At 37.4% G+C, this 25,292-nt stretch overlaps 1 protein-coding gene across 1 annotated transcript; it reads left to right on the top strand.

Annotated features, from left to right (window-relative positions):
* Positions 1-71: 71 nt before the first annotated feature.
* On the top strand, positions 72-24,207 carry LOC107808804 (uncharacterized). Its single transcript, XM_075219642.1, has 8 exons — positions 72-708; positions 834-1,063; positions 16,112-16,150; positions 16,238-16,308; positions 22,428-22,492; positions 22,599-22,688; positions 22,931-23,023; positions 23,120-24,207. The coding sequence occupies exons 1-8, from the start codon at positions 502-504 to the stop codon at positions 23,519-23,521; spliced, it is 1,197 nt and encodes a 398-aa protein (XP_075075743.1). The 5' UTR covers positions 72-501; the 3' UTR covers positions 23,522-24,207.
* The last annotated feature ends 1,085 nt before the right edge of the window (positions 24,208-25,292 follow it).

Raw genomic sequence — 25,292 nt, 5'->3', positions numbered from 1 at the left:
ATTCTCCTTTAATAAAGCAACAAAAAATTTTAAAGTGTAGAAGATTTTGTCAAATTAGCAAGGTAAGTAAAACAGCAAAAACCAAATCGCAACATTTCGGATTTGGTGGCATGTGATGTGGCTACACAGTTCCTCCGTACATAGCGTCGACCTTAATTCTCTCAAACTTTAGTTATAAGCTCTCCCCTTGAGACTGCTTTCCATTTTGCGGAGAGAAAGATTAACATTCTTTGTTCAATTCTCAAAGCCCATTCAGAATCAACCTTCTCTCATTATTTCCCTATAGTACTATTCATCCTATAACGTAACCAACTTTTTTTCTTCTCATAAACAATTGAACAGTCAGAAAGCAATTTACATATTAGTATATCGTCTGCTTGAAAACCATACGTACCCACAAGGAATTAGATTCCGTTGTGGGATTAATAATAATAATAGTACAAGAGAGGAAAAGAAAAGCATATATATTCGAGTTGAATTTTTGCTTTTGTGAGAAGAGCAATGGCGGTTGATATTACTAAGGCCAACGAAGCAGCGATGATTCTAACGTCAGGGCCAAGCGGGATAATCAGTGCCCTGTTTTCATTACGGGTATTGAGGAGTTTATGGCTGCTGCTCAGTGCATTCGTGCTATTGTTGCTATTGCCATTTCGAGGGCGGAAGCGGATGGTGTCGCAAGCGACAACATCTGGATCAAAGGAGGAGAAGGTAATTAAGAAATTTACCTGATATTTGTAATTTGCATGACAATGTAATTATGTAAATATGTGTCTTTTCATTATAAGAAAGGTTGTCATTTTATATGGTTAATTAATTAATATATGTATTCTCAGTTTGATAAGATGATCGAACGGAAGGGGCCAATGGTGCGAGTGCCGGCAAAGATGGTGCCGAGAAAGAACATGGTGGATAATGAGGTGGCGGCGAGGAGAGTGCTGGCGATAAAAAGGGTGCTTGAGGACGTTGACGATAAGAACACGGTGAGGGAATTTTCGCTTTTTGTCACTTCAAGAGGAGATACCATGTTTACTCAGTCATGGACACCCGTTTCCCTCAAAGTCAGGTAACAAATTAATAATCGGCGTATTATTTGTGCTATTTAAATTAATTAAGCAACGTTTTTGTTTGATTGATGATGATTCTATCCCACATTTATTCTATCCCACATTCATAGGCCCTTCTGCTCCCTGTTTGTGGGAGGTCCTAGGCTTTTAATTAATTTCTATTATGGGTGTAAAATGCTTTTTACCTGAGAAAAACTATTTTTTGTAATATTATATTTCTATATTTTGTTAAGTACTATAAAAATATGTGACATATATGTGGTATAAGACTAGTTATTTGGTGAATCCTTCTTATATTGAAGTTTGATAGCAATATCCACGTACTTGATTAATACAAGTCATATGGAGTAAGAGTTGGGATATGTTTAGAGGCCAGATTCAGGATTTGAAGTTAGGTTCCTATTGTAATCTCTAATTAATATGCAATAATTGGATTCATAATCAGATATTTATATATATTTCGTGCATTTCTAATTAATAGAAATACATGGTCTCGCAAACACAATGCTATAAATGACATTCCCCACCCCCACCCCCCAATTTTAGTGAGGAAAATGTTTTTGTTCAAGAAAACATTTTCAAATTTCAAGTAACTACACACTGGAATATACAGAAAAATATCCCCATCGTTATAGAAAGGAAAGAACTTCTAAACTATGCATATTTAAATTTAGACCAAGATATCATCGAGTACTTGCAAGGAATATTGAAGCTGTAACTAATACTATAATCTCAATATATATTGATAAATGATAATAACCGAAATTCTATTGCAATTACTAGTAGCCGAACTAACACTCAAATTGTAGGATAACAATGGAAATATTGTATATAGACAGTTATGAATATAGAATAAGACACACATATAGAAGAAGGAGATAAGAAGCTTAGACTTAAAGCAAGGAGATAGAGGAACATACATTTTCTTCTTCAACAATAGGCATAACTCCCAAATCGCGGACCACTGCGCCTTTTATCATAATTGTCCTTACGCTCACAACTCAACCTGGATCCAAAATTAATCTGGTCCTATTGCTTATTCTTGGCCCAATAACTCTTCTCAACCCAATAGCTACATTTGTGACATTGGGCTGGGATTATTCATAACAGTGGCGGACCTAGGATTTTGTGCAAGCGGGTTCAGTCGGAAAAGTCCATAACTAATATAAGCGGTATAAGTCGTATAAGCGGGTTCAAAAATAATTTATATACAAAATTTATCTTGTTTTAGCCATAATTTATACATATACACAGTATTATTTTTTGACGAAGCGGGTTCAGTTGAACCCATTTCTCACCACTTGGGTTCGCCCCTGATTCATAACAATACTCCCGTCTTCAATAAGAATCTTGTCCTCAAGGTTCAAGTCAAGAATAGTGATACCGAGGAGCTCCCAACCAACTATATCAATATTAAGACGTTCTTTGTGCCTAGATGAAAATATAGGATCCAGTGCACCTTAGCGAACCAATCTAAACTGTGTCATTTGTGGCTCTCACACATTAGCATTGTTATCAACTTGAGTGCCATCATAACATGCCTTGCGTATCGACACGAGTTTGCTTGCCCTCTTCACGAAGCAGTTAGCGGAAAGCGAAATGAGTGAACCAAGGCAAACTTTCCAGAAGCAAATTCCCACAAAAGCAGCTCGTGTAAAGTGATTAGCAACCCATCAATTTGCCTCAAATACCTTAGTATTCTTTCCTTATTAACCTTTAGATCCTTCAGGATATTTTCTGTTGAGTAATGGCCATCAAGGATGGTATTGTACAGCACATCTTTTGGAACAAACCCCTTGTTAGATATGTTTGTCAACACACTCAACTTCATCATATTTCGTAAGTTTCAGCAGAATGAGCATCCTATATGTAAAGAATAGCAGAAGAAGAATATTATTTGGAGACCTTCTGTTAGTCCAAGATCGTTAACTAAGATTGGAGGATTCAACTAAAGAAGAGGAAGCTTGAAAAAAGAAGATAGATTTTAGATAGGAGAACTTATTTTGGAAAGAAGGCTTTCTTGATTTTTGGTTTCACAACAAATGCCTAAGGCTATTCTTATTCATACTTGTCTAGGGATAATTCTAAATACAAAAATAATCTAGACAATTCTATCATCTTCTACTAATATCTTCCTTAAATATCCAAGACTCTAGAATATCTAGATTTTTCTTATCTTCCATTCTAGAACATCTAGATATGTCTACTAGATAAATATCAAGAATACAACACTAGGGCATTCTAGAGAATTCTATGTTTCTCCAAAAAATCAACTTTACTTTATTTTTCTCACACTCCCCCTTAAAGTGATTTTTTGGAATCTATCCCAAGCTTGTCGCGGAAGAACTCAATCGATGCTTTAGGATGTGTCTTGGTGAAGATCTCAACACTATTTTTCTGGCTCGTTTTGCTTCCCCAAATACTAAAGGTTCTTCAATTGGTCTTGCAAAGGAACATGAGTCTGCGCTGACAAAATTTTCATCTCTGAAACGAGCCGGTTTGACAATAGTTCTTTTTGGCCTTCCGGAATCACATGAATCATTTTTTTGTTGAGTTTCATGTTGTTGAGTTCTCGGGCTCTCCCTTTCTCTTAGCTCTTCGACAACTGTATTATCTAAAGAAGTACTCGTAATGGGTAGATTTGATGCTTCAGGGTTCAAGGGTTTATAACCTACCCCTTATTGCATAACTCCATAATACAAAGAGACTTCATCGAATATGACATCCCTTGAAACAACAAAGAGATGAGTTTTCGGATCCATGCACTTCCATCCTTTTTCCTTTCATCATATCCGATAAAGATGCATTTTCTTGCCTTGGCATCTAACTTGCTCCTTTGAGAATCCGGAATGTGAACATAACAAATAGAGCCAAAAACCCTGAGGTGTTTCACGCTAGGCTTTTCTAAACATTAATTCATAGGGAGACTTCATATTATTTGGAGAAAGCGACATCCTGTTAATCACGTACGCTGCATATTTCATATCTTCAGCCCACAAGGCTCTTGGTAAATTCTTGGAATGAAGCCAACTCTTACATGTCTTAGTTAAGCGTCAGATCTTCCTTTCAGCCACTCCATTTTGTTGTGGCGTATCAGCGCATGTCAACTCTCTTTTAATGTCATGCTGACGACAAAAGGAAAGAAACTCATCTGATGTAAACTCACCGCCATTATCAGTTTGTAGCCGTCTTATTCTGGAATCGAGTTCACCTTCAATAGTTTCTTTGAACTCCACAAACTTACTGAAAACTTTTGACTTGTGCTTTGCAAAATAAATCCAAGTGAATCTAGTAAAATCATCAATGAAAATTAGCATATAAGAGTAGCCTGAAAATGAAGGAGTTCTCGTTGGCCCCATCAAGTCACTGTGAATAAGTTTTTGCGGGGCATTGCACCTTAACAAGGATCTGTCAAATGGAAGACGATGTGCTTTTCCATATTGACATCCTTCACAAACCTCTCCTCCATCAAAATTTCTTAAGTTAGGCAAACCTTTTACTAGATTCAACTTTACCATGGCTTTTAATTTATCCATGCTTAGATGTCCAAGTCTAGCATACCAAAGATGTGTATTATCATTGCTACTCATCTTCTCAATATATGAATTAGAGGCAGATAAGACATATAAATCGCTAACTCTCTTACCTGAGTGAATGATATCTGCCTTGAGTACCTTGATATTTCGGAGGAACTTCACATCACGTGGGCCAAATAGCAAATAGTTTCCAGCATTTGCAACTGAAAATAGATTTTTATTCATACCTGGAACGTGAAAGACATTGTTGAGGGTGATAGTGTCTTTTTGCTTCTCGTTGATCACAACAGTGCCTTCTTTCTCCACATTATGGACTGTTTTATCTGCTGTAACAATGACATCATGTCCGTTGTATTCGCGAAAGGTGGAGAATTTGGATTGATCTACAGTGAGATGGTGCCCACATCCTGAATCCACGATCCAGTCTCTTCCAAAATTTATGGAAGCCATGGCATTTATTGCTCGAGTCTCCGTTGTGAAGTACTTTCCCCAGTCTTCTTCTTTTTCTTCTTCTTCAGCAACTTTCTCAATTTGAGCCATATTGCTCTCTTTGGCTCGACAATATCTTTTTATGTGCCTGACTTTGCCACAACGGTAACATTTTAAAGGCTTTTTACTGTTGCTGGAAGACTCCCCCTTCTTTCCTGGCGAGCTCGAACCATTTGAGGACTGAAAGTGCATTCTATCTCTTGATTTTCCTTTAAAGTTCCTCTTATCGGTGACAAGAGAATTTCCTTCCCCTTCTTTGATAGATACACCAGCCATCTGTTTGGCTAATAGCTCTTGTGACGATAGCAAATTCTCAAATTCTTCCAAAGATAGTTGTTGAACCCATCCTTGAATCGATGTAACAAAGGGAATATATTCTGGCTTTAAGCCACGAATAATAATTCTTCTTATTCGTGCTTTAGAGATAGCCACGGCCGGATTCAATAGAGAAATTTCAAAACACAGATTTTTAACCTTCAAAAAATACTCGGCGATCGAAAGATTACCTTGAGTGGTGTTAGCTAACTCATTCTCCAAAATCTGTAGCCGAGCTTCATCCTTCTTGTTGAACAGCCGATCGAAGGTCCTCCATATTTTATGAGCTGATTTACACCTTATAATATGATCAAATAAATTATGAGAGATGGACCTCTTTAGGATAAACTCCGCCTTAGCATTAATCTGCTTCTACTTCTTACGTGCATTGCTATTTTTCGATGCGTCAGCAGGAGGACTTGTGTTACTCCCATTGACAACTTCCCACAAATCCTCACCAACAAGGTATGATTCCATACAAGTCTTCCATACCTTGTAGTTGGACTAGTTCAATAACTCAATCCCCAGTCCATTTGCACGACCACCCAAATTCATTTAGAGAAACCAGTTGAATCAACCACTAACCCGGCCTTGAAATCTAGAATCTGACTTATGGCTCTGATACCATGTAAGGAATAGCAGAAGAAGAATATTATTTGGACATCTTCTGCTAGCCCAAGATCGCTAACTAAGATTGAAGGATTCAACTAAAGAAGAGGGAGCTTGAAAAAAGAAGATAGATTTTAGATAGGAGAACTTGTTTTGGAAAGAAGCTTTCTTGATTTTTGGCTTCACAACAAATGCCTAAGCCTATTCTTATTCATACTTGTCTAGGGATAATTCTAAATACAAAAATAATCTAGACAATTCTATCATCTTCTACTAATATCTTCCTTAAATATCCAAGACTCTAGAATATCTAGATTTTTCTTATCTTCCCATTCTAGAACATCTAGATATGTCTACTAGATAAATATCAAGAATACAACACTAGGGCATTCTAGAGAATTCTATGTTTCTCCAATAAAATCAACTTTACTTTATTTTTCTCACACTATACATGACAGTTCTTATCGTTATACCTAGGGGTGTACAAAGGGAACCGACAAATCGCATCAAATCGATAATTCGAATCAAACCGAGAAAAAAACCCCACTATGATTTGGTTTGGTATTGGAAAAAAAAATCCGACCACAATTGGTTTGGTTTGGTTTTAACTAAAAAAAGTCAAACCGAACCAAACCAACCCGACATTACATGTATAGAAGTTTCAAATAAATTTAATACATAAAAATATTTATTGTTGTGTAGTTTATAAATATTTCTTAAATATTTTTATAATTTTATCTTTTAACGTATTATTTTAAACTTGGACTTATAATTCTTGAATGCTACAATAAGTTTTATAGTAAATATTAATTCTAATAAAAGAAACTCAATTCAATTGTATCGGGAATGACAATAGTGTTGGATATCTATTTTTTTTTTTTAGTTTTTTCATGATTTGGATAAAATACACAACTTGTTTTTTTATAGTGTTTAGTCATGTAAAAATAGTACTTGTTAGTCGTACTTATTTTAGCAACTTAGTAATTTTAGATTATGTTTATTTTTATTATGGCATATTAATAATATTTATTTTATGCAATTATTGTCTTTATTGTTGAATATCTTAGTACAATACCATAGCTCATATCATATTTTATGTTATTTTCTTGAAAATCACCTTATATAGTTATGTCTTACTAGAATCCAAGAAATATTTGGAGTACAAATTCTATATTTTGTGCTATGAAGACTTTATGAAAAAAAAAACGAAATAATCCGAAAGCCCGAAAAACCCGAGACTAAAAAACCTGACTTTTATAGGTTTGGTTTGGTCTTTAAATTTAATAACCCGACACAATTGGTTTGGTTTGGTAATTGAAAAATCCGATCCAACCCGACCTATGTACACCCTAGTTATACCATTTAATAATCTCATTGATTCCTTCAAAATGAATGCCTCGTCCTGATTATCATTCTTGCAAAGCCTATGAATGAGGTTATTATAAGAGGTGATAGGATGACCTGTACTTGTAATTGCCCTTACTCTCAGGTATTATGTAGTTTCCACATAAAAGCTCTACTATGCTTGAATCCTCTTTGACCTTCTTCACACAAAGCTTATCAACCACCTCGACCACATACCTAGAAGCAATACATGTGCTAATGTGCCGAATCAATAAGGATGTTTGGCTAGCTCGTTGTTCATCATTAGCACTAGGATGTCGCTGCCCTATCTTGTTCATGGTTGAAGAACAACTATTCAAGTCTTGTGCAAATATTAAATGAATGGAATATCCAAGAGTATTACAGAAGACATGTGGGGAACCAAACGTTTGATTTGAGGTGGCCACAAGATCTGAAATGGCGGAAGATGACCTCAAAGGTTCAGCTGGTACCTATGTCAAGGCATTTGTTGGTGAGTGTAAGCCAAACCAAGAAAATTTTACCACTTGTGAATCAGCATTGTCACATTTAATTGCCTTCAGCAATATATCACTAATCTCTAAGCCAAAAATTATATTTTCAATTATTTCACTAATATAGAAATTCACACACCATTGTCGTCCGGGATCCCACACTTTAATCATAGAATAAGAAGATGAAAATGAGTAAAACTTTCCAGTAGATTCCAGCAGTAGTAATGCTTACTCTTTGGAGTCCAGAAATTCTCCATATGCGCGGTGGAAACCAGTGCACCACCAGTTCATGGATCGTGGTCCCCAATACGAAAGTTCCAGCAACTTGTTCAACTAGGGATACTACAGACTTTCGGCAACCACAAGGAAATGGATAAGCAAGTCTAACAGATCTCGCATCGGAAGGTGAGACTACCAACTCACTGCTATCAATACAAAGCAGACATGATTCCATGATAAGATTACCCAGCATAGAAAGTTTATCGTCCATCAAAATTGTCTTCTTAGTACCTAAAGGTAAAGTAGCATAGCCTATTAGTACTATGCAACTCAATACTACAAGTTGAAAATCACATACTGATGGCTGCTTAATTATTAACGCCAACTTTGTATCCCATACTAGAAAATTGGTTGTCGTATCAGTTGGAGAGCAATAGTTCTTATTAATGGTTCGTTTGAGAATTCCATCAAGATACACGGCATCAAAGGACTCAACACCAAATTTAGCTTCACCTAACAGCTCCCAATCATACAACTTTGCAAATAAATAACTCCGTCTTTTTCTAATTGTTTCAAACAGTGTATGTGCATATGATGGAGAACTTAAAGGAATATGCAAAAGAGATGCACACCCTGAAGCAATGATAAATTCCTGCCCTGTGTCACCCACTTGGCCACATAACTAGAATTTGATAGTCCAATATCCCTTATGCATCTGTAGTCCAACTACCAGAGTGTGGTACCAATGAAAGTACTTGACTAGAAAACGCTAAGGTGTCTGCCAATGGACAATTGATTCCAGTAATTGGCATGATCCTATTTTTAACCTTATACTCACGTGCAACAAAAGAAATTAGAAATGAAGTCGTATCGACAATTTTGACTAGGCAACCGACATGTATCTTTTTGGAAATTTTCAGCAAGCACCATGAATTCCTGGCCTTCCTCTATGAATTCCTCTTTCTCGGTCATTAGTAGCTCTCGTAACATTTTCCTGTTAGTTTTAGCTGCTGCTTTATCATCTTGGAAGGTGTCCGGCATTTCCTCGTATGCCACGTTCAGGATGTTGCTGTTCGAGTGCTTATTCTAATACTGAGGCGAGGGTGAGGTGCTAATGTTGCACCATGATGGAATACCGCAACTCATGCTAGAAAATCCTCCACTGGCTTGCGCTGCTGGTAAACGGCTAAGCACCCAGCAGGTGCTTCTCTAATTCGAGTGCAAAAATGCAGCTTCAGTTTCTCCTTAAAATGATTCCAATCAAAAAATTGCTCATTTCGAAACAACCAATCAAACCAAGCAAGAGCTTCACCATCAAGGTAGTGGTAAAGAAGAGGTAACCAGTCCTTTTCGGAGAAGCCAAGGTAGGTGAAGTACAGGTCTGCCCGAAAAATCCAACCCTATGGGTATCCACTGCTGAATCGATCTAATACGACCATTTTTATTGGAGTTCGAATGATGAAAGCACCAATGTAACGAATACTATAATCTCAATGTATATTGATAAAAACCGAAACTCTATTACACAAGGGCGGACGCAGAATTTTTCGGAAGCGGTGTCGCATTTAATGAATCACGATACACATAAAAATAATACAAATTCGAATCTTATTAAAAAATGAATTCAAGTATAATACTACAACCCTCCTCGACAAGTTTTTATTTTTTGAAATGTATTCAGAATGTTCTTGCTAGACATAATAGTAAATACTACATTTTCTATATATAACACTAAGCAATTACTTAAAAACTCTTTCATTATTTGACTTTACAATTTGGGTTCGGACCAACTTTATCTTCCCCCAAGAAAAAGATAGAAAGAAAAAATAGTAAGAAAGCTTATCATGGAACATACTTGGAGGAAAAACAAGTTTTTTAGCAAAAAACGCTGAAAATCTTACTTAGCATGAAGCTGCACAAGTTTGAACACAGGACCTCTCCTAAAAAGAGAAGCACTTGACCAGCAGAGCTAGCAAGAAGTAGGTGTAAAGCTGTGTCATTTTTGTTTATTTAATAAGATATTTTTTGTACATATTAATAATTTATATATGTTTAGTGAAATTTTCCGACACCGCTTACCCCAAGGTGCATCCGCCCCTGCTATTACAATTACTAGTAGCCGAACTAATACTCAAATTGTAGAAATGGAAATACTGAATATAGACAATTATGGATATAGGAGAAGACACACAGATAGAAGAAAGAAATGAGAAGCTTAGACTCAGATCAAGGAGATGAGAGGAACAGACATTTTCTTCTTCAATAATAGGCATAACCCCCAAATTGCAGACCACTACGCCTTTTATCATAACAGTCCTTAAGCTCACAACTCAACCTGGATCCCAAATTAATCTGGCCGTATTGCTTATTCTCGGCTCAATAGCTACATCTATGACATTGGGCTGGGGATGATTCAAAACAGAAGCCTTGGCACTTTTTGATCATCCCTTCAGTCTCTCATTACTGTGAATATGTGATTGTTCTGTTTATTCTTTGTATGACTGTTATGATAACGCGTTGAGCAGAATGGGAGGGGGAGAGATATAGTTTTGTCTGTATATAGACTGTATTTGCCACGACTTTGGTTGATACATTATTCCACTTGGCACACAATTTTAACTAGATATGCTGTGAAGAATATTACCACTTTCTGTAACTTGGATCGATAAGATTATCTCTAAATGAATAAGGGCATTTTAAGTAATTGCAAACAACTCCTCTCACTGCCTTGTGCACAAACTGTCTCTTTAAATAAGGGGAATACATATGTCTAATGGCATTATACATCATGAACCCATGAGGAAAAAATGTGCACAAATTATACCCATCGGTAACCAGCCTCCATTTTTTATTCCCATCAGTTCTTCAAAAAGCTCATATTTCGAATTGAGAAGAGATTAAAGACCATGCAAATGTCCATTGTTATATGTGTTGCGGAAGCCAAATGTATAGAGTGTAAATAAGTCACAACTACTATACCAAAAATTATGACAGCCACCAAATAATAAATAAGACAATAAAACAACAATAAAGGGAACACCAGAATTTACGAGGTTCGGCTAATTTTGCCTACTCCTCGGACACAACCAATATTTTATTTCACTCCAAAAATACAAGTGAAATAATACTAAAAAGAGAAGATACAAATGCCTTAAACAGATGAGAAGGCAAATGAGAGGTGTGTTTCAATCCTAAACATTAGGCCTTCTTTTATAGGGGAAAAATCCCCCCAAACTTAACTCCCAACCAATGTGGGACTTTGGCATTTTGCCAAACTTCAACAAATCTCCACCTTGGCAAAATTCCACATTTTCAATTCTCTCTCAATAACAAATTTTGGTTGTGTCTTCATCTTCAATCTTCAGTGTTCAACAATGTTGATCAAATCCAAACAATGTTGAAACTTGACCGCAGTCACCACCTTTGTCAGCATATCAGCAGGATTCTCTGTAGTATGAATTTTCTTCACCGTGACTCCACCTTCTTCTATGATTTCTCGTACGAAATGATACCGAACATCAATGTGCTTCGTCCTTGCATGATAAACTTGGTTCTTCGCTAATTGAATAGCACTTTGACTATCACAAAAAATTGTGATACCTTTTTGTTCAACACCAAGCTCCTTTAGCAATCCTTGAAGCCAAATTGCCTCTTTCACAGCATCTGTAATAGCCATGTACTCTGCCTCTGTTGTAGACAAAGCAACTGTTGACTGCAAAGTAGACTTCCAACTAACTGGTGCCTTTGCAAAAGTAAACACATAACCAGTAGTTGATCTTCGTTTGTCCATATCACCCGCAAAATCTGAGTCACAATATCCAACTACAAACTGATTGTCTTCCTGCTCAAAAACTAACCCAGCATCTACAGTATTATGAATATACCGTAGAATCCACTTCACAGCTTGCCAATGCTCCTTCCTGGATTGTGCATATATCTGCTAATAACTCCAACAGCTTGTGAAATGTCAGGCCTTGTGCAAACCATTGCATACATCAAGCTACCAACAACATTTGCGTATGGTACCTTTGACATATACTCTCGTTCAGCTTCATCCATTGGCGACATAGTAGTACTTAGCTTAAAATGGGAAGCAAGTGGAGTACTAACTGGCTTAGTCTTGTCATCTATGCCAAAACGTTGAAGTACTCTCTTCAAATATTCCTTTTGAGATAAACAGAGTTTCTTTAAACGTCTATCTCTAATTATCTCCATGCCAAGAATTTTCTTTGCCTCACCCAAATCCTTCATCTCGAACTCCTTCTTCAGTTGAATCTTCAACTTATCAATTTCTTCCAAATTCTTGGAAGCTATCAACATATCATCAACATATAGGAGAAGATATACAAAGGAACCATCTTTAAGCTTGTGCAAATACACACAATGATCGTATTTGCTTCTCTTGTACCCTTGCCGCAACATAAACTCGTCAAATCGCTTGTACCATTGTCTAGAAGATTGTTTCAATCCGTACAACGATTTTTCAAGTTTGCACACCATATTTTCTTTTCCAGCAACTTTGAATCCTTCTGGCTGAGTCATGTAGATTTCCTCCTCCAAGTTTCCATGTAAAAACGCAGTTTTTACATCCATCTGAACTAGTTCCAAATCCAATTGTGCTACCAAAGCCAACATAATTCTAATGGAGGAATGTTTTACAACTGGAGAAAACACTTCATTGTAATCAATTCCCTCCTTTTGAGCATATCCTTTGGCCACCAATCTTGCTTTGTAGCGAACATCTACTTGGTTAGGAAATCCTTCTTTCTTTGCAAATACCCATTTGCACCCAATTGCTTTCTTTCCCTTCGGGAGATTGGCCAATCTCCATGTATGATTCTGATGAAGGGACTGTATTTCATCATTCATGGCAATCCTCCACTTATCTTCTTCTGAACTTTGGACAGCATCTTTATAAGTGGTAGGAACATCATCAGCTACAATTGAGGTTGCACAAGCAACTGTCTCTATGAGACGAACAGGTTTCGTTATTGTTCTTTTTGGCCTGCTGGTTGCTATTGATTCAAGTTGTTGTTGAGGTTCCTGAGTTGGAATCTCCTCTACTGGCTCTCCTTCCAGAGGGTAATCTTCATTTGTTTCCTCCTCTGCTTCTTGTGTAGGAAAAATAAATTTTCCCTCAAGCTCCACCTGCTTAGAAGCACCTTCATTTTGTTTGGTATCTTCTGTTACCTTATTTACCATAGCAGATTCATCAAAGGTAACATCCCTGCTGAATATTACTTTCTTTGTCATAGGACACCATAAGCGATATCCTTTGACTCCAGAAGTAATTCCCATAAAAATAGTCTTCTTTGCCCTTGGATCCAATTTTGACTCCGTCACATGATAATATGCAGTTGAGCCAAACACGTGCAAAGAGTTATAATCTATGGCAGGTTTTCCATACCATTTTTCAAATGGTGTCTTGCCATCAATAGCAGCAGATGGTAAGCGATTAATGAGGTGACATGCATATGTAACTGCCTCAGCCCAAAATTCTTTGCCCAAGCCAGCATTGAACAACATACACCGTACCTTCTCCAGCAAGGTCCGGTTCATACGTTCTGCCACTCCATTCTGTTGTGGTGTATGTCTAACAGTGAAGTGTCGGACGATGCCATCATTTTCACAGACCTTATTGAAATGATCATTTTTGTATTCACCTCCATTGTCTGTGCGAATACACTTGATTCTCCTGCCTGTCTGATTCTCCACCATCGTCTTCCATTTGAGAAAAATTCCCAACACTTCATCTTTGCTCTTCATTGTATACACCCATACTCTTCGGGAAAAATCATCAACAAAGGTTACAAAATAGTGCTTCCCACCCAATGAAGGTGTTTTGGAAGGACCCCAAACATCAGAGTGTACATAATCCAAAATGCCTTTAGTATTATGGATCGCTGTACCAAATTTAACCCTTGTCTGTTTCCCTTTGACACAATGCTCACAAAACTCCAAGTTGCAAGCCTTTACTCCTTTTAACAATCCTTGATTTGATAGAGTTTTCAAGGATTTTCCTCCAGCATGTCCCAAGCGCATGTGCCATAGCTTGGTTGCTTCTGCCTCTTTGTCGTCACTGGATGTTACTGTCGCTGTCCCAATAACTGTACTGCCACGATAGCGGTACATATTATTATTCTTCCGATTAGCCTTCATTACCACTAGTGCACCGGAGCATACTCTCATCACTCCATTTTCTGCAATGATTTTGAACCCTTTTGATTCTAGGGCTCCCACAGAGATGAGATTCTTCTTCAAATCCGGTACATATCGAACATCTATCAATGTTCTGATCATTCCATCATGGTTCCTTAATCGTATTGAACCAATGCCATATGAGGTAAGAGGGCTGTTATCCGCTGTGTGGATGACTCCATATTCTCCTTCTTGAAATTCCATGAACCAGTCCCTGTTGGGACACATATGATAGCTACAAGCCGAGTCCATCAACCATATGTCTGATGATGTTGATGACTCTGTTGTAACTAATGAGAAGTCTGAATCATCACAATCAGCTACATTTGAATCCATAATGGCCTTTCCATTGTTATGTTTGGCCTTATTCTTCAACTTCGGACAGTCTTTCTTCCGGTGCCCTTTTTCTCGACAAAAGGCACATTCATCTTTGCTGGGTCTGGATCTTGACTTGGATCTTCCCTTCTTTGTCCTCGTTTGATTTTGAGGACGACCCCTCACAAATAGTGCTTCTCCTTCTCCGCCCTTCTGTTTTTCTCGCTTTCTTTGTTCATAGCTGTACAAAGCCGAACAAACTTCTCTGAGAGAAACTTCGTCATTTCCATGGAGTAGAGTAGTTTCAAGGTGCTCGTACTCATCAGGAAGTGACGCCAACAACATCAAGGCCAAGTCACCATCATCATAAGTTGTATCCATATTTTGCAAATCTGTAACCAACTTATTGAAACTGGTGATATGTTCATTCATCGTGGTACCAGGAACATAGGTGAAGTGAAACAGTCTCTTCTTCATGTACAATTTATTTTGACTGTTTTTCTTCAAAAATTTATCCTCCAGTGCTTTCCATAATTTACATGCAGAAGTTTCCTTTGTGTATGGATATTTCTGCTCTCTAGCAAGGTAGGATCGAATGGTACCGCAAGCAACACGGTTGATAATTCTCCAATCTTCTTCTCCAATAACATCTGGTTTCTTTTCTTCAATGGCCAGATCTAGCCCTTGTTGAAAAAGGACATCTAGAACCTCGCCTTGCCACATCCCAAAATGTCCGGACCCGTCAAATATTTCGACCGCAAATTTCGCATTTGACACAATTCTTGTCATAAGCGAAGATGCCAATGATGACGTATTGTTGACACTTGATGTAGATTCTTCTTGTTTATTGTCTCCCATCTTTGACACAAATATTATTTAATAGCTGACGACACAAATCAAGATTATTTCCTTTCTGGTGTGGAAGATCAGACTAAGCTGCAACCACAGAGCATACTCAGACAGAACCTTGACTCAGTTACCAAGATAAATCTTTTCTGATGTGGAAGATCAGACTATGCTGCAACCACAGAGCATACTTAGACAGTACCTTGGCTCTGATACCAATTGTTGCGGAAGCCAAATGTATAGAGTGTAAATAAGTCACAACTACTATACCAAAAATTATGACAGCCACCAAATAATAAATAAGACAATAAAACAACAATAAAGGGAACACCAGAATTTACGAGGTTCGGCTAATTTTGCCTACTCCTCGGACACAACCAATATTTTATTTCACTCCAAAAATACAAGTGAAATAATACTAAAAAGAGAAGATACAAATGCCTTAAACAGATGAGAAGGCAAATGAGAGGTGTGTTTCAATCCTAAACATTAGGCCTTCTTTTATAGGGGAAAAATCCCCCCCAAACTTAACTCCCAACCAATGTGGGACTTTGGCATTTTGCCAAACTTCAACAATATGTTATTGCTAGTTATTGATGTTTACAAGTTTCATACATATGTGCTTTTCTGAAATAAAAATTTACAATGTCATTTCCTTGTGTAGGGGATTGGTTTTCCTATTGCATGGTCTGAATGAACACAGGTCTGTATACCAGCTTTGGAAGAGTTGTTGTGGTTGTAACTTCGATCTTCATGTTTATCGTATTAAAAACTCTACATTCATTAACAGTGGCAGGTATGATGACTTTGCCAAGAAGCTGAATGCTAACGGGTATAAAGTTTATGGAATTGATTGGACTGGTAAGGTTTTCTCTGTGCATGTGCTTGAAATATATAGTTTTCTGTTCCTGATAATTCATAGATTCTGGTGTCTTTTGTTTATTTCTTTTCCATATTTTGTGAATGGATTCTCAGATGCAACTTGCTGTGTCATGTCGATCTTTCTCTTTTTTCTTTTTTGGATACAAGTAAGTATTACGTATTAGTTAGGATGTAGGCAGAGGAGGACCTATTTGTTATAATGAGGGGTCACCGGACCCGTAAGCTTCTGCAGAAATCTGGTATATGTATATGTATACCTTAAAAATGGTTAATTTAAAGTACTTGGCACCCTGAATACTAAAAGCCTTTAGGGGGCACTGGTTAAGCAGAATATTGTGCCCCGTCGTATAAAAATCATGGGTCCGCCTCTGGAAGTGGGGAACTAGATTCATTTCGCTGCAGTATCAGGTTTGATCATCTCAGCAATATCCAAGTTAGAGTCTAAATGGCTCTTCAGCCCATTAAGATTTTTTCCTCCGTAATTGCAAACGATTGCTAATAATTTTACTGACACTAATTCTGTCCTCTTCCATATTTTGAGTCTTGTATGGTTCTCTCAGATGAAAGCATCAACATATGCTTCTAATTTCAAAGATTTTACTAGGGATAAAACCTTCTATTTAATTTGAGGAAGTCATTGCTAACAGCTTTCAGTGTCTCTCTTGCTTTTAACTGTAGCTTTCACAATCACGGTATTAAAGGAGGAATATGTAAATTTTCTGTAGCATACTCATGTCCACTGAGACAAACAGAGGGGGATAGGTTAATGGAGGACCATACTGTCATGTCCTACTTCTCATTCAATTGAAACTTCAGAGCGAGCAGGTTATCCAAGAATCGTCGTGTGTTGCGGAAGCCAAATGTATATAGTGTGAATAAGTCACAACTACTATACCAAAATTATGACAGCCACCAAATAATAAATAAGACAATAAAGCAACAATAAAGGGAACACCAGAATTTACGAGGTTCGGCTAATTTTGCCTACTCCTCGGACACAACCAATATTTTATTTCACTCCAAAATACAAGTGAAATAATACTAAAGAGAGAAGATACAAATGCCTTAAACAGATGAGAAGGCAAATGAGAGGTGTGTTTCAATCCTAAACATTAGGCCTTCTTTTATAGGGGAAAAATCCCCCCCAAACTTAACTCCCAACCAATGTGGGACTTTGGCATTTTGCCAAACTTCAACAAATCTCCACCTTGGCAAAATTTCACATTTTCAATTCTCTCTCAATAACAAATTTTGGTTGTGTCTTCATCTTCAATCTTCAGTGTTCAACAATGTTGATCAAATCCAAACAATGTTGAAACTTGACCGCAGTCACCACCTTTGTCAGCATATCAGCAGGATTCTCTGTAGTATGAATTTTCTTCACCGTGACTCCACCTTCTTCTATGATTTCTCGTACGAAATGATACCGAACATCAATGTGCTTCGTCCTTGCATGATAAACTTGGTTCTTCGCTAATTGAATAGCACTTTGACTATCACAAAAAATTGTGATACCTTTTTGTTCAACACCAAGCTCCTTTAGCAATCCTTGAAGCCAAATTGCCTCTTTCACAGCATCTGTAATAGCCATGTACTCTGCCTCTGTTGTAGACAAAGCAACTGTTGACTGCAAAGTAGACTTCCAACTAACTGGTGCCTTTGCAAAAGTAAACACATAACCAGTAGTTGATCTTCGTTTGTCCATATCACCCGCAAAATCTGAGTCACAATATCCAACTACAAACTGATTGTCTTCCTGCTCAAAAACTAACCCGACATCTACAGTATTATGAATATACCGTAGAATCCACTTCACAGCTTGCCAATGCTCCTTCCCTGGATTGTGCATATATCTGCTAATAACTCCAACAGCTTGTGAAATGTCAGGCCTTGTGCAAACCATTGCATACATCAAGCTACCAACAGCATTTGCGTATGGTACCTTTGACATATACTCTCGTTCAGCTTCATCCATTGGCGACATAGTAGTACTTAGCTTAAAATGGGAAGCAAGTGGAGTACTAACTGGCTTAGTCTTGTCATCTATGCCAAAACGTTGAAGTACTCTCTTCAAATATTCCTTTTGAGATAAACAGAGTTTCTTTGAACGTCTATCTCTAATTATCTCCATGCCAAGAATTTTCTTTGCCTCACCCAAATCCTTCATCTCGAACTCCTTCTTCAGTTGAATCTTCAACTTATCAATTTCTTCCGAATTCTTGGAAGCTATCAACATATCATCAACATATAGGAGAAGATATACAAAGGAACCATCTTTAAGCTTGTGCAAATACACACAATGATCGTATTTGCTTCTCTTGTACCCTTGCCGCAACATAAACTCGTCAAATCGCTTGTACCATTGTCTAGAAGATTGTTTCAATCCGTACAATGATTTTTCAAGTTTGCACACCATATTTTCTTTTCCAGCAACTTTGAATCCTTCTGGCTGAGTCATGTAGATTTCCTCCTCCAAGTTTCCATGTAAAAACGCAGTTTTTACATCCATCTGAACTAGTTCCAAATCCAATTGTGCTACCAAAGCCAACATAATTCTAATGGAGGAATGTTTTACAACTGGAGAAAACACTTCATTGTAATCAATTCCCTCCTTTTGAGCATATCCTTTGGCCACCAATCTTGCTTTGTAGCGAACATCTACTTGGTTAGGAAATCCTTCCTTCTTTGCAAATACCCATTTGCACCCAATTGCTTTCTTTCCCTTCGGGAGATTGGCCAATCTCCATGTAAGATTCTGATGAAGGGACTGTATCTCATCATTCATGGCAATCCTCCACTTATCTTCTTCTGAACTTTGAACAGCGTCTTTATAAGTAGTAGGAACATCATCAGCTACAATTGAGGTTGCACAAGCAACCGTCTCTATGAGACGAACAGGTTTCGTTATTGTTCTTTTTGGCCTGCTGGTTGCTATTGATTCAAGTTGTTGTTGAGATTCCTGAGTTGGAATCTCCTCTACTGGCTCTCCTTCCAGAGGGTAATCTTCATTTGTTTCCTCCTCTGCTTCTTGTGTAGGAAAAATAAATTTTCCCTCAAACTCCACCTGCTTAGAAGCACCTTCATTTTGTTTGGTATCTTCTGTTACCTTATTTACCATAGCAAATTCATCAAAGGTAACATCTCTGCTGAATATTACTTTCTTTGTCATAGGACACCATAAGCGATATCCTTTGACTCCAGAAGTAATTCCCATAAAAATAGCCTTCTTTGCCCTTGGATCCAATTTTGACTCCGTCACATGATAATATGCAGTTGAGCCAAACACGTGCAAAGAGTTATAATCTACAGCAGGTTTTCCGTACCATTTTTCAAATGGTGTTTTGCCATCAATAGCAGCAGATGGTAGACGATTAATGAGGTGGCATGCATATGTAATTGCCTCAGCCCAAAATTCTTTGCCCAAGCCAGCATTGGACAACATACACCGTACCTTCTCCAGCAAGGTCCGGTTCATACGTTCTGCCACTCCATTCTGTTGTGGTGTATGTCTAACAGTGAAGTGTCGGACGATGCCATCATTTTCACAGACCTTATTGAAATGATCATTTTTGTATTCACCTCTATTGTCTGTGCGAATACACTTGATTCTCCTGCCTGTCTGATTCTCCACCATCGTCTTCCATTTGAGAAAAATTCCCAACACTTCATCTTTGCTCTTCATTGTATACACCCATACTCTTCGGGAAAAATCATCAACAAAGGTTACAAAATAGTGCTTCCCACCCAATGAAGGTGTTTTGGAAGGACCCCAAACATCAGAGTGTACATAATCCAAAATGCCTTTAGTATTATGGATCGCTGTACCAAATTTAACCCTTGTCTGTTTCCCTTTAACACAATGCTCACAAAACTCCAAGTTGCAAGCCTTTACTCCTTTTAACAATCCTTGATCTGATAGAGTTTTCAAGGATTTTCCTCCAGCATGTCCCAAGCGCATGTGCCATAGCTTGGTTGCTTCTGCCTCTTTGTCGTCACTGGATGTTACTGTCGCTGTCCCAATAATTGTACTGCCACGATAGCGGTACATATTATTATTCTTCCGATTAGCCTTCATTACCACTAGTGCACCGGAGCATACTCTCATCACTCCATTTTCTGCAATGATTTTGAACCCTTTTGATTCTAGGGCTCCCACAGAGATGAGATTCTTCTTCAAATCCGGTACATATCGAACATCTATCAATGTTCTGATCATTCCATCATGGTTCCTTAATCGTATTGAACCAATGTCATATGAGGTAAGAGGGCTGTTATCCGCTGTGTGGATGACTCCATATTCTCCTTCTTGAAATTCCACGAACCAGTCCCTGTTGGGACACATATGATAGCTACAAGCCGAGTCCATCAACCATATGTCTGATGATGTTGATGACTCTGTTGTAACTAATGAGAAGTCTGAATCATCACAATCAGCTACATTTGAATCCATAATAGCCTTTCCATTGTTATGTTTGGCCTTATTCTTCAACTTCGGACAGTCTTTCTTCCAGTGCCCTTTTTCTCGACAAAAGGCACATTCATCTTTGCTGGGTCTGGATCTTGACTTGGATCTTCCCTTCTTTGTCCTCGTTTGATTTTGAGGACGACCCCTCACAAACAGTGCTTCTCCTTCTCCGCCCTTCTGTTTTTCTCGCTTTCTTTGTTCATAGCTGTACAAAGCTGAACAAACTTCTCTGAGAGAAATTTCGTCATTTCCATGGAGTAGAGTAGTTTCAAGGTGCTCGTACTCATCAGGAAGTGACGCCAACAACATTAAGGCCAAGTCACCATCATCATAAGTTGTATCCATATTTTGCAAATCTGTGACCAACTTATTGAAACTGGTGATATGTTCATTCATCGTGGTACCAGGAACATAGGTGAAGTGAAACAGTCTCTTCTTCATGTACAATTTATTTTGACTGTTTTTCTTCAAAAATTTATCCTCCAGTGCTTTCCATAATTTACTTGCAGAAGTTTCCTTTGTGTATGGATATTTCTGCTCTCTAACAAGGTAGGATCGAATGGTACCGCAAGCAACACGGTTGATAATTCTCCAATCTTCTTCTCCAATAACATCTGGTTTCTTTTCTTCAATGGCCAGATCTAGCCCTTGTTGAAAAAGGACATCTAGAACCTCGCCTTGCCACATCCCAAAATGTCCGGACCCGTCAAATATTTCGACCGCAAATTTCGCATTTGACACAATTCTTGTCATAAGCGAAGATGCCAATGATGACGTATTGTTGACACTTGATGTAGATTCTTCTTGTTTATTGTCTCCCATCTTTGACACAAATATTATTTAATAGCTGACGACACAAATCAAGATTATTTCCTTTCTGGTGTGGAAGATCAGACTAAGCTGCAACCACAAAGCATACTCAGACAGAACCTTGACTCAGTTACCAAGATAAATCTTTTCTGATGTGGAAGATCAGACTATGCTGCAACCACAGAGCATACTTAGACAGTACCTTGGCTCTGATACCAATTGTTGCGGAAGCCAAATGTATATAGTGTGAATAAGTCACAACTACTATACCAAAATTATGACAGCCACCAAATAATAAATAAGACAATAAAGCAACAATAAAGGGAACACCAGAATTTACGAGGTTCGGCTAATTTTGCCTACTCCTCGGACACAACCAATATTTTATTTCACTCCAAAATACAAGTGAAATAATACTAAAGAGAGAAGATACAAATGCCTTAAACAGATGAGAAGGCAAATGAGAGATGTGTTTCAATCCTAAACATTAGGCCTTCTTTTATAGGGGAAAAATCCCCCCCAAACTTAACTCCCAACCAATGTGGGACTTTGGCATTTTGCCAAACTTCAACATCGTGTTCTTATACAGTCACTCATTAGCTAGAGGACTATATATGAACTCTTGCCATGGCTTGGTTTGTTCTTTGCTGCAACTTATAGTTGCTTTAGTTGAACCTTGGCTTTCTTACTCTTGTTTTCATGAGTAGTTAGTTTCCCATTTATTGACACATTTTGGTGGTAGTGACTAATATTCTCTACCTACTTGGATAGTTGTGAATCATTTGAAGCCTTTCCTTTCAAATTAAGCTTCTTCTTTGAGCAGGACATGGAGGAAGTGATGGATTGCATGCATTTGTTCCTTCTTTGGATTATGCTGTAAATGACATGGTATATAATTTTACTTTTGCATAGATAAAGACATTAAAGAAGCTGCAACAGTTACTACTAACTTTTAAGTGTTATGTATTCACCAAATTTATTCCATTTGTCGTAGAAAAACTTTCTCTCAAAGGTTTTAGATGAAAATCCAGGACTTCCGTGCTTTTGCTTTGGACATTCAACTGGTGCAGCAATTGTCCTTAAGGTAATTTTTAAATCACAATGATAATTAGCTATTCTTGAGTCGAGGATCTATCGGAAACAGCCTCTCTACCCCCTCGGGGTAGGGGTAAGGTCTGCGTACACACTACCCTCCCCAGACCCTACTAGTGGGATTTCACTGGGTCGTTGTTGTTGTTGTTGTAATGGTAATTAGCTACTATATTACTCCATCTTCTAACATGCTATTGAAGATTCTTTTTGACCTATTATTGATACTACTTGTAGGCAGCACTTGACGTGAAGGTGAGAGCTAATATAGCTGGTATTATATTGACTTCTCCTGCTATAGGAATTCAACCAACTCATCCAATTATCACAGTAAATGTCATCTTATATCAATTTTCTTTGTCATTAAACTCTATTTCCACTAAGCAGAAAAAGATTTTAAAAGACCTGTTTTTTTCTTATTTTTAGGTTCTGGCTCCAGTGGTCTCTTTCCTGATGCCAAGATTCCAATTGAGCGCGGCAAATCAAACAGGTATAACAGTATCTAGGGATCCAGCAGCATTATTAGCCAAGTATTCAGATCCACTAGTATTCACTGGATCCATTAGAGCAAGAACTGGTTACGAGATCCTTCGGATCACTGCCTACTTGCAACAGAATCTGAGTAAGTTGACAGTACCATTCCTAGTTCTTCATGGAACTGATGATGCAGTAACTGATCCAGAAGGCTCTAAGAAACTCTATCAAGAGGCTTCTTCAACTGACAAAAGTATCAAGCTATGTGAAGGATTGCTGCATGACTTGCTATTCGAACCTGAAAAAGAAGAAGTTGTGAAGGATATAATTGAATGGTTGAACCAAAGATTGTGAAGATGTTGAAGACTCAAAGGAATAGCTTGATCAAACGAGGTAGAGGGACAACTTGAGTTCGAGGAGATTGGCTGCGCCAAGTTTGAGATTTCCCTCAATGAGAGCCTATATATTAAGTGAGGGAAGAGAATTGAACTTGCTAAATAAGTTCGAGCACATTGAACATGGAGAAGCTTAATTGCACTGTTAATTAATGTAATGTCATCTAATCAGTGGCGACATTGCTCAAGATGTTGCTTATGGTAGTTTAATATTTTGACAACCACTCAAATTGCACAACCAAATGGGACTTTCGTAAGAATGGTTATAACATCATCCATTAAAAGGTGTTTTTGGTAATACCTTAGTAAGTTTTGGTTGAATAACCAAAGTAACGTCTACCTAGGCAACTTTTAACATTGTATATATCTTTTCTGCTAATGATAAATTAAAAAATTTCATGGAAAGATTATCTCTTGGTTAATATATTTATTTCTTACAATGTCTTCACCGAGATAGGCTTTCTGTGCAGTATGCATCAATTGATTGATGAGATAAAAAGATGCATGTATCTTCATACACGATTTTCATACAATCATCTATAGTGTTTGATAGTGTGTATTTCTGCAGATGCCAGAAATGTCAATCAGACATTTGGTTTGAAGGTTGGGCTCAAACCTGTACTGGGGAAATGGATTGGCGCATGACTTCTGATCAGTATCTCTCAGCATGGTGCAGTTGCAGATTGAGGAAGGCATTAGGCGGAGCTCACATTTTGCACAGACATCCGATGGCCAATAGGTTATGGCCTCAGTTAAGATAAATTTTTTGACAAGTACGTTCAAGGAACTGTGAATGCATTCACTGCTAAATGATGTTTTGATACATACATTATAGTCCCTCTGTTCCAATTTATGTGAACTGTTTGACTGGACACGGAGTTTAAGAAAAAATGAAGATTTTTGTAATTTGTGGTGCTAAACAAGTCAAAAAGCGGCCCAGAGTATTTATGTGGTTATAAAAGCTTCTCATTAAGGGTAGAATTGAAAGTTTAAGTTAAATTATTTTCAAATTTAGAAAGGGATCATTCTTTTTGGAAGGACCAAAAGAAAATAGATTCACGTAAACTGAAATAGAGGGGTTATGATTTTTTGAACAAGTATGAATATAGTACATAGCTTATTATCATGTGTTTTGACAGACTGCACGTTTTAAACGTATAGCTTGTCAATATTTTTCAACTTTTTTTCGGAGAAGATTGAAGAGAAGTTTCTAGGAGCAGATAATGAAGGAATCGACATGAGACCCATATTTTTACACCAACCATAAATTAGTGTCATCATAATGCTTGTAACTTAGTGATATCGGCAAAAGTGTCTCACATAATAAGCGTAAATTCAATTCAATGTCTTTCATTTGAAACCATTTCCCAATGACCTTATGTATTTAATTTTATTTAAAAAAAAAAAAAAAAACATAGGTGAGGATCCTGGAGATGTACATATTTTATTGGGCGTCTGGACATAAGAATTATAAAATTACAAAAAAAAAAAAATTAACAAAAATTTCAAGTGAAAATAGTATTTGAAAATTAGAGTTGTGTTTGCACAAAACATAATTTTAGGTTGTTTTTGAAGTTTTGCGAGTGATCTGAGTGAACAAATTTTGAAAAATAATTTTTTGGAGTTTTTCAAATTTTCGAAAAATTTCAAAATGCATCTTGAAGTGAAAATTAAAAATTTTATGATCAAACAGTAATTTTGGAAAAAGTGAAAAAAAAATCGGAAAAAAA

This window comes from Nicotiana tabacum, chromosome 8 (assembly GCF_000715075.1).
Source record: "Nicotiana tabacum cultivar K326 chromosome 8, ASM71507v2, whole genome shotgun sequence".
Taxonomy (NCBI): Eukaryota; Viridiplantae; Streptophyta; class Magnoliopsida; order Solanales; family Solanaceae; genus Nicotiana; species Nicotiana tabacum.
Note: the sequence above shows the minus strand (reverse complement) of the source record. Positions and strands in the feature narration are given on the sequence as shown.

Excerpts from the sequence above, each read along its gene's own strand:
- LOC107808804 (XM_075219642.1), top strand. The coding sequence starts at position 502 with ATGGCGGTTGATATTACTAAGGCCAACGAAGCAGCGATGATTCTAACG. Across the intron at positions 16,309-22,427 it reads TTATGGAATTGATTGGACTG|GACATGGAGGAAGTGATGGA; the intron begins GTAAGGTTTTCT and ends TTCTTTGAGCAG. Across the intron at positions 22,493-22,598 it reads ATTATGCTGTAAATGACATG|AAAAACTTTCTCTCAAAGGT; the intron begins GTATATAATTTT and ends CATTTGTCGTAG.